General features: G+C 42.8%; 1 protein-coding gene across 3 annotated transcripts in view; it reads left to right on the forward strand.

Annotated features, from left to right (window-relative positions):
- MPPED2 (metallophosphoesterase domain containing 2) overlaps nt 1–16,446 on the forward strand; it is a 129,879-nt gene that overhangs the window by 61,842 nt on the left and 51,591 nt on the right. For all 3 annotated transcript variants that reach the window (XM_074998985.1, XM_074998987.1, XM_074998986.1), the window contains exon 4: nt 13,642–13,867. In XM_074998985.1, coding sequence (XP_074855086.1) covers nt 13,642–13,867 — 226 coding nt within the window. The remainder of the gene's footprint in view (nt 1–13,641; nt 13,868–16,446) is intronic.

A 16,446-nucleotide genomic window follows, 5' to 3' on the forward strand; every position in this document is an offset into this window, starting at 1 on the left:
CCATCCTACTTGTGCACTTAACCCAATTCATGTGTTGGGAGTGGGACTGAGGGATTAGTGTGGGAAGGAGCTGGGGAATGGAGGTGCAGAAGAGGACTTTAGGGTGGAGTTGGGGATGAGGGGCGTGGAGTGCAGACTGCAACAGTGGAAGAGGACTCATCAAGTTCTCTATCCACACAGCAGCATTTGGGCTGAGGGGAGATGTGCTGCAGAAGCCCTGGAGAGTGGGGCCACCATGGGAGAGGTGCCTCTTCTCCAGCAGGTCTGGGTTGGGGCAGGGCCCTCTCACCAAGGCAGCAGGGCTGTGGCTGCAGAGAGGAATTCAGCTTAATTTACTTCCATGTAGCTTAGGCTGCATCTAGACTTATCTTGAAGGCCGACGGCTGTTGTGCAATTTTTGGTACGCTAATTGCACACCACAAATGGACTTTGAAGCTGTTGACTTCTGTGCCTGTTTTCATGGCAGCAGGTTGATGGGAGCGCTCTTCCCATTGACCTTCCTTACTACCCTGTAGCTCAGGAGCAGTTCCAGGGTCAACGTTGACCCTGGCTCTGCAAAAAACAGCGCTCAGGAAGATCTGGTAAGTGTAGATGTAGCCTTAGAGGGAACTTAGCTTAGAAGCCTAAGGGCTTGTCTGCATAAGGACACTAAGGGCTTATGTGCACTGTTCTGTAGTGTGGGTTGTGAACTGCAGAATGCACTGAAGTGTTGCATTTTAAATACTCTGTATGGATGCTTCTGGCAAAAACTAAATGGTACCTACTTCCTGCTTATACTGTGTTTGAAAGAGGACTTTGTGTACTGGTTACCCTTTAATCCACACAGAGCACTTAGCATGCAACATTTTGCAGTTTTTGGCAGGTTACACCTAGTAACCCACGCTGTGGCAGTATAGGTGTATTTTATGGGAGTTAATCTGAGTTAACTTTTAAAGTGAATTAGTTAAAATGCATTAACTGCCTGTGTGGATGCGCTCAGAATTAAATTGGGCTTAATTCAGTTTAATGTACTTCTGAAGTGAAGTAAAATAAGCTAATATTAATTCAATTTGGACGTACATTACACTGAATTAAGTCCACTTAAATTTTCGGTAAAGTCTACACTATAGGCCTTACAGTGGTACTGCAGCTGCACTGCTGTAAGGTCTGCCAGCTGCTCTGTGCCGATCAGAGAGAGTTCTCCTTTTGGCATAAATAAACCACCCCAATGAATGGCAGTTGCTGTGTCAGTGGGAGACTGTCTCCTGCCAGCATAGCTCTGTCCACACCCATGCTTTTTGCTGGTGAAACTTATGACCATGAGTTGATTGTGTGTGTGTGTGTTTTAACATCTGATTGACCAAAAAAAAAAAAGTAATTACAAAAGATTTTGTGAACATTCAGATAATGGCAACAACTTAGTGCAGTACAACTAAGCCACTTTAAATTCACACCTTTTTTTAATTCAGATCAACTTTCCTAACTGTTCTTGTGCAGACAAACCCAAGGTCCCATTTTCAGAATGGATTTTAGGAGCCAAAATCCCAGTGAAAATCAGATTTATGCACCTAAGTTAATTAGATGCTTTAAAACATTGTGGCTTGTATCTTTTTCTTTAATGTTTTTACTTGTATAAATTGTTCCTTGGTATTGTTATGGCTTATTATTACTTAGTGATTCTCATCAGTGCCTTGTACACTTATATTTAATATCTGTATTGGGCACTACCTAATAGCCAGTCAGGTCTGGGCCCCATTATTACAGGAAGTATGCAAAAAATGACAGTTGGTGGTCCAAATAACTTATTATTTCTACAAAGAAGTCTGAGAAGATTCAAAAAGATGATTAGCAACAGTTTTTTTTACTAAAAATTCCTTACAAGAAATTTTTATTAAATCTCTGACTATTTTGTGGGGTACAGAACAATCCAAGCTTTTTTAATTTGTGTAGAGGGATTTTATTTTTCAAGAAATAGTAAACGGACTTAGCAGGGATGTGGTACCTAGCAATATGTGTGCACACAGTTGCCTATGACAATGGTTCCCAACATTTTCAGCATCACGCCCCCTTTTTGATTTTTTGAGGAAATCCTCATACCTCCCACCTCTTTTTTTTTTTTTTTTTTGCTATCATCCAACCCCCTTTTAACAAAAAATTCAATTTGTAATCTAAAATATAAAATAAACACAAAAACTTGGTATAAAACTTTATTTAAACATAAAAATATGGACAAATAGTTTTTCTGGGCCCAAAAATTTAATATGGCTGTAGATGCCAATCTTTTTAAGTCCAAGATTGCTTTTTAAATGTCAGGGCAAGCCCCAAGAACCCCCATGTTTCTTGAGGCTCTACCCTCTCTATTCCTCTCCTCTCTGTTATTTGCTTTCCCCAGCCCTCACTCTTACTGGGTTGAGACAGCAGATATGGGCTCTGGGGTGGGCATGAGGATTTTGAGGGTGGGAAGGAGTGAAAGGTTCAAGCTCTGGGAGGGAATTAGGGTGCAGGAAGAGGTGGAGAAGGGCTTGCTGGCTCAGCGAAAGGAGCTCCAGGCTGGAGAGTGTTGGTGTGCCGAGCAGCCACAGGTTTGTGGATGTGAGGGTGCAGGAGTTGGTTTGTATGGGGGGCTCAGGGCAGGGGGGTTGGGAGCATGATAAGCTCAGGACACAGATTCGCGGTGTGTGGATTGTGCAGTAGTGTTGTGGCAGAAGACTGGGAATGTGAGAGGCTCAGGACAGGGGATTCTAGTGTATGATAGGTTTAGGATTAAGGTGTATGTCCGGGGGTGGGGGGTGGTGGTGGAAATGCAGAGGTGTTAGGATGCCGTGGCGAGACTGGGGGCTTGTTGGCCAGGCTTCATTTTTAAATAAAATGTGCCCAACGAACATTTCAGCATTGAAATGGCAGCACAGGCTTGCTCTTGGGATGTGGGGGATGGATGGAGGGGCTGGGTCCTCTGCCCCCCCCCCCTGGAATTTCTGCATGCCCTCCAGTTTGGGAACCTATGGCCTATGAAATGTGGACTTCCAAGAACATGGGTTTCTGGTTTAAGAAACTTGAGACAAAATAGAAGCAAATTTTGGTGTTTGGAGGCTACTCTTGTGAGGAAACATTTAGATCTAGGTCCAGATCTCAGCTCAACTGACAGCAATGAGAATCCCTCCATTGACATCAGTCAGGAATTGGATCAACTTATACAAAACCAAGTCAAGATTTTAGGCCCCCCACATCTGGGTATGGGTCCTCCAGTTTTCATTTAAGATGAAATTTTTGTGTGGGGGGTGCATGGCATCATTTTGCCTAATAAGCAGTCACCTATCAGGCTTCAGTGGTCTCTGGTCTTTATTTAACACACAGATTGGTTTTTGACGTGAAATTCTAAGTTGCAGCATTTGTTGGCCTTTTGAAGTGTGGAAATATATATGAAGGAAAATACCAAGGCTCTCCTGATGATGATGATGATGATGATGATTAGTTTAATTACATTCAGTGTAATTGTTTTTCAACATGACCTCCTTGTGTGATAGGGTTTTTTCATTAAAAAGAGCTTAATTGGAATTGTAAATTACAGAAACGAAAGGAGATGTTATTAGAAATATTAGCTTTTTTTGTGTCAGGCACTGATGATTGGTTTTGGTGTTAAGATGCAAAGAGCAAATTATTAAAATTGACATGGTGTCAGTGTGCACAAGGTAATATCCCCTTCTGATGAATTAGTTCAAAATGTGGAGGTTTTTTTCATAGGGAATTTGGTTATACAGTGAGTGGAGACTCTGAAAAGAAAATAGAATTCTGTATTTATATCTTTAGAAATATTATTTGATAGCAATAAAATGTTCCCTGAAATTCCCTCTTGAGTGAAGAAAATGGAGTTTGTTTGCAGTAATTGCATTTTCTAGCATTTGCTTTCACACTTTCCAATATGAGTTAAGCCAATTGGAACCTGCGGTTCGGGTTTGCTTATTGGCAGAAGTACCATGTAAATTGATCTGTGATGCATTTATAGAGAGTGCTCTCAAAGTTCTGAAATTGAGATAGCTTTTTATTATTAGATTTAGATAGTATTAGGCTTCATTTCTGTAGTTTAGCCTAATGTAATATTAACCAAAAATGTTCTTTTTCAGTTTAGTTTTAATCAAGTTCTAGAAGAGTATTTCCATTTTGCTTTCCTGACACAGTGAAGGCTGAGTTTTCATTTCCATTGTCCGCTCTATATTCAACGTCTCAGCCATCTGAAGCCATGTTGAATCAAAATTTGTCTGGAATTTGTCAGCTCTAATGTGATATATCTTAACATAGTTAGTATTTTATGTCCATGGTTCAAAGGGATAAGTGCTTTAGAACAACCATGCTTCCCTCTTCCTCCCCTCCCTGAAAGGTATTCTTGTAGACTCTATGGAACCTTGCATGGTTGTAAATCCAGAATAATTCTGCCTAAATAAGTGGAGCTCCCCTTCAAGTCACTAGATGAAATGAAGGCTAAATCTGGCTTATAATCCTTTATACTATCCAAACTTAGTGCTATTTCATTAAAACAGATCCTTTTTAAGAGCAAACCTATGCCGCTCAGCAATCATGCTAGGCCTGCCCTTTGTGCGCTGTGTTGTCTATGTGAAGTCCTAGAGCGACTGGCACATTGAGAGAATTCTGCAAGGATTGCTTTTTAAAAATCTATTGCGCGATGCATGCCATGCAAAAGCTCTTGTTTGATGCAGTGACCATACTGCCTTTCAGACTTTGCTAGATTTAAAGATAGGCTTTTTCAATGTTGCTGACTCTTGCAACGTCATACGAGTTTTATGGTAGCTGGTATTTTCCTTAAAGACCCATTTCCTAGCGTTGTTATATCAATCTCAGCTCTTTAAAAGTAATTGTCTAGCTCTTCTCATTTTGGAGGAAATCTTGAAAACATTAGCCGTAAAGGCTCACTCACCAGCAGGCCAATAAAAAATTCAAAATTTATTCTTTTTTAAATCTCTTGATTTGGGAGGGGAGGGTTGACTCATGAGTTTTGAACACTCAGGTTGGTAATACTTTGAGCTACAAAACCAAGGCAAGGCTTTTAAAAATGACAAATTTGAATTCCAACTTCAGGACAAATAAATATTGCGCATCAGTTGGTAAGACTTAGTGAAAACCTTCTCTTACTAGACACCGTTAGAGGGAGCATTTCAGTAACATTATCTGAACAAACTTTCGAACAATCTTGAGAGGCTTAAAAATAACTGATGTCAGTGCAGCTGTAAATGTGCTCTGGCATCAGTGGTAAAACAAACGATTGTCTCTGAGTCATACTAACGCTTGTTTTTCTTCAAACAAATATAACCTTGGATATAAATCACAAACAGTTACATTAGAATAATGTTACGGTTGAGACATAAACACATAAGAGCAAGGAATTTGCAAGTTACTGTTGTCATTGCATCCTTAAATCACCCCCTCTGTAACCAGACACCGCAGTGTGTATGGCCCTGTTTCAGGGGTCCTACTCCACTTGGTGATGTTACATGTCACAGTCTTACAGTATATGTTACTTCTGTGTGGGCCTGATATGTAAATAGGAATATTTGCTGTTGAACACCCAGGGTTCTGCAGCAGAAGACTGCTGGTCAGGGGCTACACAGGTCAAGTAACATCTCCTAGTGCTGTGGACTCTAGTGGAAGGCCGTATAGTACAATGCTTCAGTTGTCCAGGATTGCGTTACCAATGATGAGACATTCAGCATTTCCTTGCTTTCGTGGGTTTATGGCTCAACCTTGGCATTATTGTAACGTAGTTTTTTGTGTTTAATGTTTCTTAGACTTGGTTTTCCATTACCAGCATGGAAGAAAGCCTAATGCATGAGTTTCAGAGGAGAAGGTAGCAGTCTGAACCTGCTGTGTGGCTCGATCAGCAAGTGTGAGTATTAACACTAGAGCTGTCAGGCCTTGTGAAAATTAATGAAGCCTGACGGTTACAGAGCGAAAGGTCAGAGGCAGAGCTTGCACTTCCGTAACATTTCTTTTTTGTTGTGTCTAACAACCTTTTCAATAAAGGGGAGCTTTTATGTTCGAGCTGTAGATTTATCACAGGAATCCAACAGTCTCAGCCTTCACTTTTCTCTGTACCATGATCTGATGTTTTCTTTGCATAAAGCAAAACAGTTCAACTTCTACTCTTTCTCCCACCTTGATATATTTTCCATATGTTACCTTTCCCTTCACCCTCTTCCCAAACTAAGTGGTGCCTTAAAAAGACATTTGTGAACTGATGTTTAAAAAAACTTGTGGCATATTTTGCAGCAGGAAGATTAGTAGAGTTCTGGGACCTTAAGCTGTCTTCCACAGCCTGGAGCTATGCCTGGACCTCATGTTGTTGTTTTTCATGAGTGTTTTGTTTGAACTATTTTATTGTTCTGAGTTGTTTTTGTGTCTTCAGGATGTGTGTCTGAATGGTTGGAAGGTGTGTTAAGTCGTTGGCTTCTTTGGCCATCATATGCCATTTTATTTACTTAAATTATTTAATTAAAGATTTTTTTTTTTATTTTGCAGGGTGGGAGACAGTGGGAGGGATATATTCTTCTGAGAGCAGCCAGAGCTTTTTCATTGCTGGTATAGGACTATTGTTCTTTTGTGCAGCATAGGGAAGGAATCCAGCATGCATCATAGAACTGGCTCAGAACCAACCCATCCCTTCCATAAAAGAGGGAGCAGAGCTTTTGAGGGATTGTTTTCTGCCCCTCTCCTGACCCCACTTCTCTTAGAATAGCAAAGATCCCACTGTATGGCAGGGAAATGGTAAGTTTGGAAGGCAGGGATGGCCATGTGTAGGGATGGGTCAGTGATGAAACTGCTGTTCACACTGACGACAGACGAGTGGCATTTCCGCCAGACAATCCACCAGGAGTTAGGACTGCTTAGAACAATGTTATTTTCCACTTCACTGCATTTGTTGCTCTCACCTCAGTGAGAGGGGGTTGTGTACAGCTGCAACCAGGCCACCGAAGGCAGAACTTCTGCTGGGTGAGCTCTGCTGCCAGTAGCAAGGAATGGCAAGGAGAAGTGACCAGCTGTCTTTTTAAGGATGCGCTGGGTTCTACTGAGAGGTAGCTGTGTTAGTCTGTATCTTCAAAAACAACAAGAAGTCCTGTGGCACCGTATAGACTAACAGATATTTTGGAGCATAGGCTTTTGTGGGCAAAGCAGGTCTTTGCCCACAAAAGCTTATGCTCCAAAATATCTTGTAGTCTATAAGGTGCCACCAGACTTCTGGGTTCTACTGGGTTTTGTCCTGATCTCTGAGCTCCCATACAGGAGAATGTACCTTGCTGATGCTTCACATCTGCAAGTCCTGTACATTTTGATTCTCAATTCCCTGGTCTCTCACCAGACTGTGACTCACTATGTGACCACAGATAATTCACTTCACCAGTGTCCGCTGCAGTTTGCCCAACTCTAAAGTGGATATAATACTTTCCCACATCATGGTAGCCCGGTCTCTCTCAGGGCTTGTCTTCGCTTACCTGGAGACTGACACAATGGAGAGTGATCTCCCAGGGTTCAATTTAACAGATCTAAGAAGGACCTGCTAAATCAGCAGCTGATGGCAACCCCTTTACTCAACTGTGTCATGAGCAATAAGGGAAACCAGCAGGATAGTTTCTCCTTTTGATCTCCTGAAGAAATTTGAGCTAATGTATGACAACTCCATCTACACTATTTTCATAGTTGGAGTTGCGTTATCTTAGGCCAACTTTCTCCAGTAGCCTAGACCTGGCCTCAGTTAGTTAATGATTGTAATACATATTGAGATCCTTTAAAAAGGTATTGAAGGAGTTTGTAAAAAATGAGAAGATAGCAATGAAATATCTGACTGAAATACATTTACAGTGTTGTGTGCTACAGCCATAGACAGCCACAAAGCCTCATTTCCAAAGAGAAGAATTTGGTGTGACATTCGGTTGAGGTTGTGGAGTCCCTTGCTAACTCACATAGTAAAGAATCTCAGTGTAAGCATTTTAAAGTTAATTTGCCAAAACCAGTTTCTCTGGAAGGGTCATGTTCCTTCACTGTAATCCTTAATTCCAGAGTCATATTTTAATGGCAACTGTTGGGTGGAAGAGGTACAAAAAATGTAGTGAATCTGAAAGTGATCGTAACTCTCCATGTTCTTACCTGAGGAAGAGTATTCCTCAACTGTCCTCTTTAGGAAGAGGGGAGCCACCACAGCTATTTGTTATTTGCTAATCACAGATTAAATTCTGCTCTGGGATATGCATAGCTTGCATTGCAGGCAGATATCAAGAGTCTAATAATTGGCCCAATTAATATATTTTGGCACACTAGTGTGGCTTTTTGATTTTTGGAAGCTGGAGACATTCAGACATCAGTCACTCTCCGTGATAAACTCCCTACCAATTGCTCCAATGGGGTAGTCGTTTCCTTTTTATCCTCCTGTTAAGATTTCACATGCATAAACTCAGCAGCTGCAATTGTGGCCTTTGGCCTCATTTGAAAACTGAATGAATGGTTTAAAATTAGACCTGACTGTCACTTTGTGAGTCTGTGAGTGGAGTTTTTGAAGTGCTCACTCCAACAAATGCATCAGGCTCTTTGCCAGCTTGGGAATGAATCCTTCCCCACCCAACAGTTTTACAGAAAAAGTAGTATTCCTGTTATACTAAAGCAAGACAGTACTTTAGAAGGTGTGATATAAAGAAAAAAATGGGGAAATGCTCATCAAAGCTTGTACTGTGCTGCTCTGCACCGAGCTACCAAACAGTATGAATGTTGATACATTAAGATTTAATCTAGGCAAAAGGAAGACTAAAATACCACTGAATAAGAGATTTGTGGGTGATTGTGCTTATGCTTCCATATAAAACATAAAGGGTCAGCAGATTATAGACAAATGGCACGTCTGCCAAAAAAAAAGCCATAATATTTCATAAATGGTTTTGCTGAGAATGAATGAACATTTTGTACTGTTGGGACTCTTCCAGGAGAATATGACCTGAATGAGATGGGCGAATGTGTGATCTGATTGGAGGTAATTTATTACTTTGACTAGTCCTATATATGCTTTCCGAGTGGAAGGGGAAAGCAGTGGAGGGACCCCTCAGATTTTTCATGGCAATATGCTGTCTTCAGACATATTTAGTTATATATGTAAAGGGGGGGGGGCGAGGAGACGAGATGGGCAGAGGTTGATTGGTTGGTTATTGAAGAGCAAAATTTTTCACCTTTTGCTGAGCTGCCTCTTGTGCCTGCACCATTCAGAAAAGGGGAAATAAATCTGGAAGACTCAAGTCAAGAAATTATTGAGCAGAGTCAGATCTTCCCTGTTCTGTGGTATATATTCAAAGTATTTAAGCAAGTATCGTTCGATAAACAATTGAAGGTAGAATGGAAGAAAGTGTACAGTCAGTTAAAGACTGTAAAGAAATACAGCTGTGCACATAACTGATTACAAGTCAAGCTGTCAATTTGAGGATGTGCTGTACAATGTACCATAGTATGCTTGCATCACCAGCAGGTGCTGATGTACATGTCAGTATCCAAGCTATCACAATACAGTCTTAGTATACTGTAATTAGGCATTGGGATAGTTGGTGTTACAATCCCTGGCTTTTGAGCACCTAGAAAATCACTGGAGCACCACCTAAGTTAGGTGCCCATCCACTCTATACAACTCTTGGAGAGAGAGAGAGAGAGAGAGAGAGAGGCGCCTTCTGAACGTAATCCACAAAGTCAGCACGCTGGAGGGGGGGACACCTCAACCAACCAATGGGAGATGCCAGTGAGAAGGAGGTGTGCTAAGTCCTGCCCTTCTCTTGGAGGGGGGTGCCTGTCTCTGTTAGAGATCTGTAAACAGCAGAGTGTCCATCTTTCCCCAGTCTAACTTGCGTGAAGGGCTTAAGCTACCTCAGAAATTCTACCGCTTATCTTCCCACAAAGCCAGGCTGGGTGTATGAAGTATAGGTCAGTTCCCTCAGTGTCTCTTCTTGAAGTTATTCCTCTCTAATTAAAAATCGGGCCAGAGACTGAGACTTTGTAACCAGGATGTTTAGGGCAGGGGTGATCAAACTTCTTAGGTCAGGTCATGCTTTTTGTCCCTGCAGTTAGCAACAGCTCCCTGCCCCCCCGAAACACCCCTCCCCGTGTAATGTAATCCAAACCATGGACCTGAGCAGTGGTCTCCCAGAAGTGATGTGTTGCACTCCCTTGGTGATGGTGGAGGTGTGGAGGCTGGGGAGAGGCAGTGGAGGCCACGGGGCGGGGGAGCAGCTATCGCTCTACACCCCTCCCCCTTTTGTGAACTGCTGGTTAGGTCACTGACCTGACAAATCCCTGTTTTAGATCTCTTCTCATCAGGTAAAGGGGGAACATGGGCCACTGATCTCCTGCCTCCTGGGTGAATATCCTGGTAAGTGGGCTAAAGAGAGCTTCTTTTCCTCCTGTTCTGGATGGAAGTAGGTGACCCCTGAGAGTGCCTTCTGGGTCAGGCTTCACAGGAGAGTGAAGCAGAGGAATACCTGCCTGCCTTCCCCAGTTCATGGGTTGCTCTGGGGCCTAGGAGGGAGATGAGCGTCCAAGCCCCTAGGATGAAGCAGCAGAGTACATGCTGTGATGCTTCCTGGGAATGCTTAGAGTTGTAACACACCCCATTTGCACCTGCCTTTATTATGAGGAAGGCTTTTTGTGCTTACTGTGGGTGAGCTCCCCAACTTTGAGTCTCTGATAACACAGTTGCTCCCCCCTAAGCCACTGCAGGCCCAACTCTCTCTTTACCGGTGAACTATAGACATGCTCCAAGTTGCTCCAAGTTCCTGCTCCACTAGATGATGACAGAAGGGACACAGTACAGAACAGAGTTCTACTTAACACACAGCACTGAGGTTTGTTCATAGTGAAACCAAGCAGAAGTTTGTTTATTTAACAAAAGTGGGAGAAGCTGTGGCTGAAGCAGAGGAACCTGGTGCTGCCACTCCCAGGACCCAGCACACTGTGAGAGCAGCTCCTGGCCACGTGGCTGCACCACCCCCAGTGTACAACCCTGGACAGGAGACACAGCTGCTGACAAGGCTAAGGGTGATGCTGTCACACAGCTCGGTGGGTGTTGTTGGCACAGGGTATTGGCTCCTGGGAGCAGCGGCACCACATGCCTCTTTTTGCCACAGTGTCTCCTGGCGGCAGAGTCCTGTGGATCAGCAGATACCAATGTCTATTTGCAGGTACCTATGGTACCTATGCAGGGCCCTACACACTGCTCCAAGAAGGGACCAAACAAGCCTTTGTTTCCTGTTCGTGGGCAGGGGGAGCTGCATGCACGCGCATGGGGGAGGGGGAGGCAGTGCTTGAAGGAGGAGCAGTGCACTGAAACTCCTGCCATCTCTGCCTTCCACACACATGGGGCTGTGCTGGCTGCTCCTGGGGATGGACCTGTGGCTTGTCCATCCAGCTTCTCTTCAGAATTTTACCAAGCCTAGCTTTCTTTGTAGAGACTGATAGCGATGACTGATAGTTCAGATTTAATGCCACTGGTGTCTTTTGTGTTCCGAGAGAGAGGAAAATAGCCCAGGCATCACAGAGAATAGGAATCATAGGTGCCTGTTATCCCTAGTCTTTTAAATAAAATGAATTGCAAAGCTGCATATCACAGAGATGGCGAAGAGGGAAATGAGGGAAGGGGCATAAACTGCAGCGAAGTGACAAATGCCCAGCAGAATCTCCCCCCAGCTTTTTAGTCTAATGTAGCACCACAGAGTTATTAAAATGTATGAACTGCATGTTGTTCAGACACTAGGAATCCACAGAGATGTCTAGGGTTATTTGGGGGGGGGTATAGCTTTTATATTTCTACCCAGAATTAACTAATTTTGATCAGGAAATGTTTGCCAAAAAATCCTGATGAACTTCCGTTTCCTTTCCATAAATATTGAAAGTGATGGAATTATCACTTTCCCTATAAGCCCTAGTGGTGTAGAGTTAGTCTGACTGTCACAAACGTTACTCTAAGCTTTTTGATTTTATATGAAGTACTAAATTTGTATGTGCTTATGGGGGGTAGTACTAGCAAGAATAAATAGAACCCAGTCTAAATTCCTTCACTTTTAGAGCTTGTCTCCACTATACGGTGGATTGATGTTGCAGTGATCGATCCACTGGTGGTTGATTTGTCAGGTCTGTTAATGGACCTCATAGCACTCTCCCGTCGACTCCAGTACTCCTCCACAATGAGAAGACTAGCAGGAGTCAACGGGAGAGCAGTTCCTGCCAATCTTACTATACGGAAGACGACATGGTAAGTATGTCAACTTCAGCTAAGCTGTTTATGTATCTGAAGTTACAAATCTTCAAGATCAGATGGGGTGAGTGTGTGAGGATGTAGTGTAGACTACACCTTTGGACTAGACTTGGCTGTGGTATCCTCCGTATTCATAAATATAAAATATTAGGGTTTTTTCCTTCACAGCTTGCTCAGCCAAGCAGGGCCAAGAACTGTAAGAAAAGGTGGCTACCTATTGGTCTATTTGATCTGTTGTATTTATGAGGAAACTATCACGTGTGTGAAATCATTTCCTTTTTAAGTGAACACTGGGAACATGCATTAAGCTAAATGACTTTGTGTAAGAGAAGAAAGACAAGCTTTTGGTTATGGCGTTGCATTTGGACTGAGAATATCAGAGGCCAAGTCCCAGCTGTGTGACTTGTGGCAAGCTGTTTTGGAACAGATTTTTTTTAAAAGAACTCCAATATTATTAAGGCATTGAAATAACTGTCTTTAATTTCAACATATGGGGAGTGGTTGTTTTTTCATTTTTAAATCTCATGCCAGTAGGTGATACTGAGCCCTCAAATAAATCTATCCACATGGGGCAGTCCCATTGACTTCAGGGGATTTTAGATTAGGTCCTTTTGGAAATACTGTTATCCCCATTTTACAGATGTGAACCGAGGAACAGTGATCCTTCCCTCCACCCTTTCTCTATCTTTCCCATTTAACTTGTATGCCCCTTTGGGGTAACATCTATTTCTTATGCAGCATCTGCCCTAGGGTGCATTCCCAATCTCAGTTAGGCACTACCATAACAAATAGGAATAATTAAGTGAGTTCATCATAAGTATACTGGTACTGCGTAAAATATATGTAAAGTGCTTGAGTAAAATTGTTTAGTGGGTACTTTGAGATCCTCAACTCTTGTAAAATGTACCTTTTTATAAGGAATCAAACCTAATTCATACACAATATATAGCCTTTTCTTTGAGTGCTTTACAAACATTTATTCGTTGTCTTGCTGGATACTAGATTGGAGTCCAGGACTGCTGCCTTCTAACCAGTCCCATGTCCTGTGCCAGATCTTCAGCTGTGGTATCTCCATTCAAGCCAGTGGAGCTGAGCTGATACACACACACCAGCTGAGGATCTGGCTGCATGCCTGCCAGCTTGTTTGTTTTTCATTTTGCAGTACATGCCTTTGGTTATGATGCTTCTTTGTGTGACATTACATTTAACAAAATTACATTCAAAGAAAAAGCAGCAGCATTAAGAACGTTCGCTGCCCATGGAGATACACATGGATCCTGTGTATTTCATTCTATCAGTATTCTTTATCTACTTATTTTGCCGACTATGCTGCTGTGGGAAGCCAATGTGCTAATTAAGTGCTGTTTTTGTTCTTTCAGGAAGCCTGCCATATGAATATAAAATAGTGATTGCTGGGAATCATGAACTGACATTTGATAAAGAATTCATGGCAGATCTTGTTAAACAGGATTACTACCGCTTTCCCTCTGTGTCCAAATTGAAACCAGAGGACTTTGACAATGTTCAATCACTGCTGACAAACAGTATTTACTTGCAAGATTCAGAGGTAACAGTTAAAGGATTCCGGATATACGGTGCCCCATGGTAAGTCTCCATTTAAACTTTTTGTGCTTATGCTTATGTGAACCACAGCAAGACTTACTGCCACTGAAGATGCAACAAGTCCTGCTTTGTTGTGCTGAGTCATGTTATATCTAATTAACCCTTGCACTTATGAGTAGCTGTGAAAACAGTGTTGTTTTAATTACAGTGGTGAAGATTTTATGCAGCAGGATCACCATTATTCATTTGTTTGTGTGAGTGAGGTTAAGAAGAGCTGTGATCGCTATCCATTTGCCTGTTTGGTTAGTGGAATCTTGCGGACAAATTCTGCTCTCCTTTGTGTCTGAGTAATTGCAATGAATTGTGTGTTTTGCAGTCATTTACACTGGTAAAATCTTAGATGAGTTTGGTACTATTTTACAGCCACAAGGAACAAGGCAGTTCTTTTTTTTTTTTTTTTTAACCTTGCTCCTGAAGAATACTAAAAAACTGACCTCCTCAAAATTGTGATAATTAGGACGTAAATATGATGTTAGTGACATCCTGGAACTTCATTGCTACCAAAGTCATGTTTGACTGACCGTAGAGTAAAACAAACCAGCAGTCATGTAGCATTTTAAAGACTAAAAATAATTTATTAGGTGATGAGCTTTTGTGGGGCAGACCCACAAAAGCTCATCACCTAATAAAGTGTGTTAGTCTTTAAAGTGCTACATGACTTATGACCTGAGAGTGAGAGCAGATTTCAGTCCCTGTGCTGAACAAACTCATGAAGAGGTAGACTAAAGTGGTCTACAGTTGTGAGCTGAAGATGCCTTAAACTAAATTTTAAAAATGTCAGCTGCCTTTATCTGACTGCTGTTTTTTCATACGTTGTCATGTCTCGTTGCCCAGCTTATTTAAATGTAGGATCTTGGTACTGTTTGAATTCCATTAGCACAGTAAGGAAAACTGGTATGCCTGTTCCCCAAAATTGTCTCTGTGATGTTAAATATATGGGAATGATAATGGTTATTCCTGTTGATTTAGCTGATTATTTATTACTGTGCATTCTCTAGTATGAGCTTAATATGTCTGTTCTGTAACTCTGTGATACCAGAGTCACTTTAAATGAGAGATGGGGGTTTTTTTCCACTGAAGGATGGGACTGCCATATTTGCACTTCTACAGTTTTTTATACGTACATTTTGAGAAGCTCTCACCTTCACACTGCTACTGAACAGTTTATACACAGCATACTTGCTCAGTCACTCCCTGGTGGTGAAATTTCTGACCGTGTCCCTTGTAGAGTCCCTATGCAGCAGGACTGGCTACAAGCAACCCAGGTGGAAAGGAAAAACTTCATAGACATACATGATAGAAGATTTTTTTTTTTAAAGCTTCTTGTGCTTGGTTATTGACTTCCCTTATTTAAAAGTCAGAGGCCTTTAGCTTCTAGTGTTAAATCAAATTGTCACTACACAGTTCCTTTTTTCAAAAACTGTTAGATAATTGGTAGAAATCTTAATTCAGGCAAAAAAAAGAAGAAAAAAAATTTTTTTCTTTTAACCATGCCTAGTTCACTGACGGATTCCAGGGCGCACAGAGGCCCCGGTAATGTAATATTGCTGTCGCTGGAAGGCTTAGTCTTGTGAGCTCTCTGGAATGCTAGCTGCTAAGATTATGATGGTGAAAAGCTTACTTCGTCGATTGTGAACTCTAGACAAGAAACTTGGCAATTTTCAGAAAACCTCTGATGTTTCCATACATCTTTTCCTATTACTGTAGCTGGGTTTTTAATTTAAACAAGGTTGAGATTATTGCCCCTGGAGAGACCAGAGGGGAGAATGTGTGAACTACAGGGTCTGAGGAAGGTTGTCTTGTGGAGCATGTGACATGGTGTCTTACAATAGAGGGCAGTTTATACATGTTACATCTCCCTTGTCCAGCATCCTCGGGATGAGGGAATTTGCTGGATGAAGGGATGTCCCCTGCTCCAGCCACCCAGTCTGCTGCTGGGTTCTCCTCCACCTCCCTCCCACCCCTACCCAACTCCAGCCCCAGAGTCCAATTACCTTCTTCCTGGACCTTGGCCCCTGCTAGGCTGACATCGATCTGACCCCATTGGGCTACTGGCCATGGAGATCGCTCCAGCCTTCCAGACACAGCTCAGGCCCAGTGGATGCCAGCTCCTGATGCAGCCACGGCTAAGGCCATATAGTGCTGGCTCAGCCCCAACTGGGCTGCTGGCATGGCCCCTAAAGCTGGTGGCTGGGTGTTGGCCTGGGCTAGGCTGCTGGTGCAGTCCTGCCCTGGAGAGAGCAGCTCTGGCCCCAGCCGGCCTGCTAGGTCTGACCCTGGTCCCACAGAGACCAGCAGAGTCCCAGCCCCATGGGTGTCTGGTGCATCCCCAGCCAGGCTGTCGGCACATCCTCAGCTCTACAGGCGCTGGGTGCAGCCCTGACCCCATGGAGGCTGACTCCAGCTGGCTGTGCTTCTGGCCAGGGGGACAAACCCATATTGGCTCCCCTGCCCAAGGCAGCCAGGCTCTTCATACTAAATTCCCACTCTGGTGTGTCTGGTCCAGGAACATCTGTGGTCCTGTCGGATGACAGACGTTGCCAGAGAGAGGGCCGGTTTTG

The sequence above is a fragment of the Carettochelys insculpta genome, chromosome 6, assembly GCF_033958435.1.
Source record: "Carettochelys insculpta isolate YL-2023 chromosome 6, ASM3395843v1, whole genome shotgun sequence".
Lineage (NCBI taxonomy): Eukaryota > Metazoa > Chordata > Testudines > Carettochelyidae > Carettochelys > Carettochelys insculpta.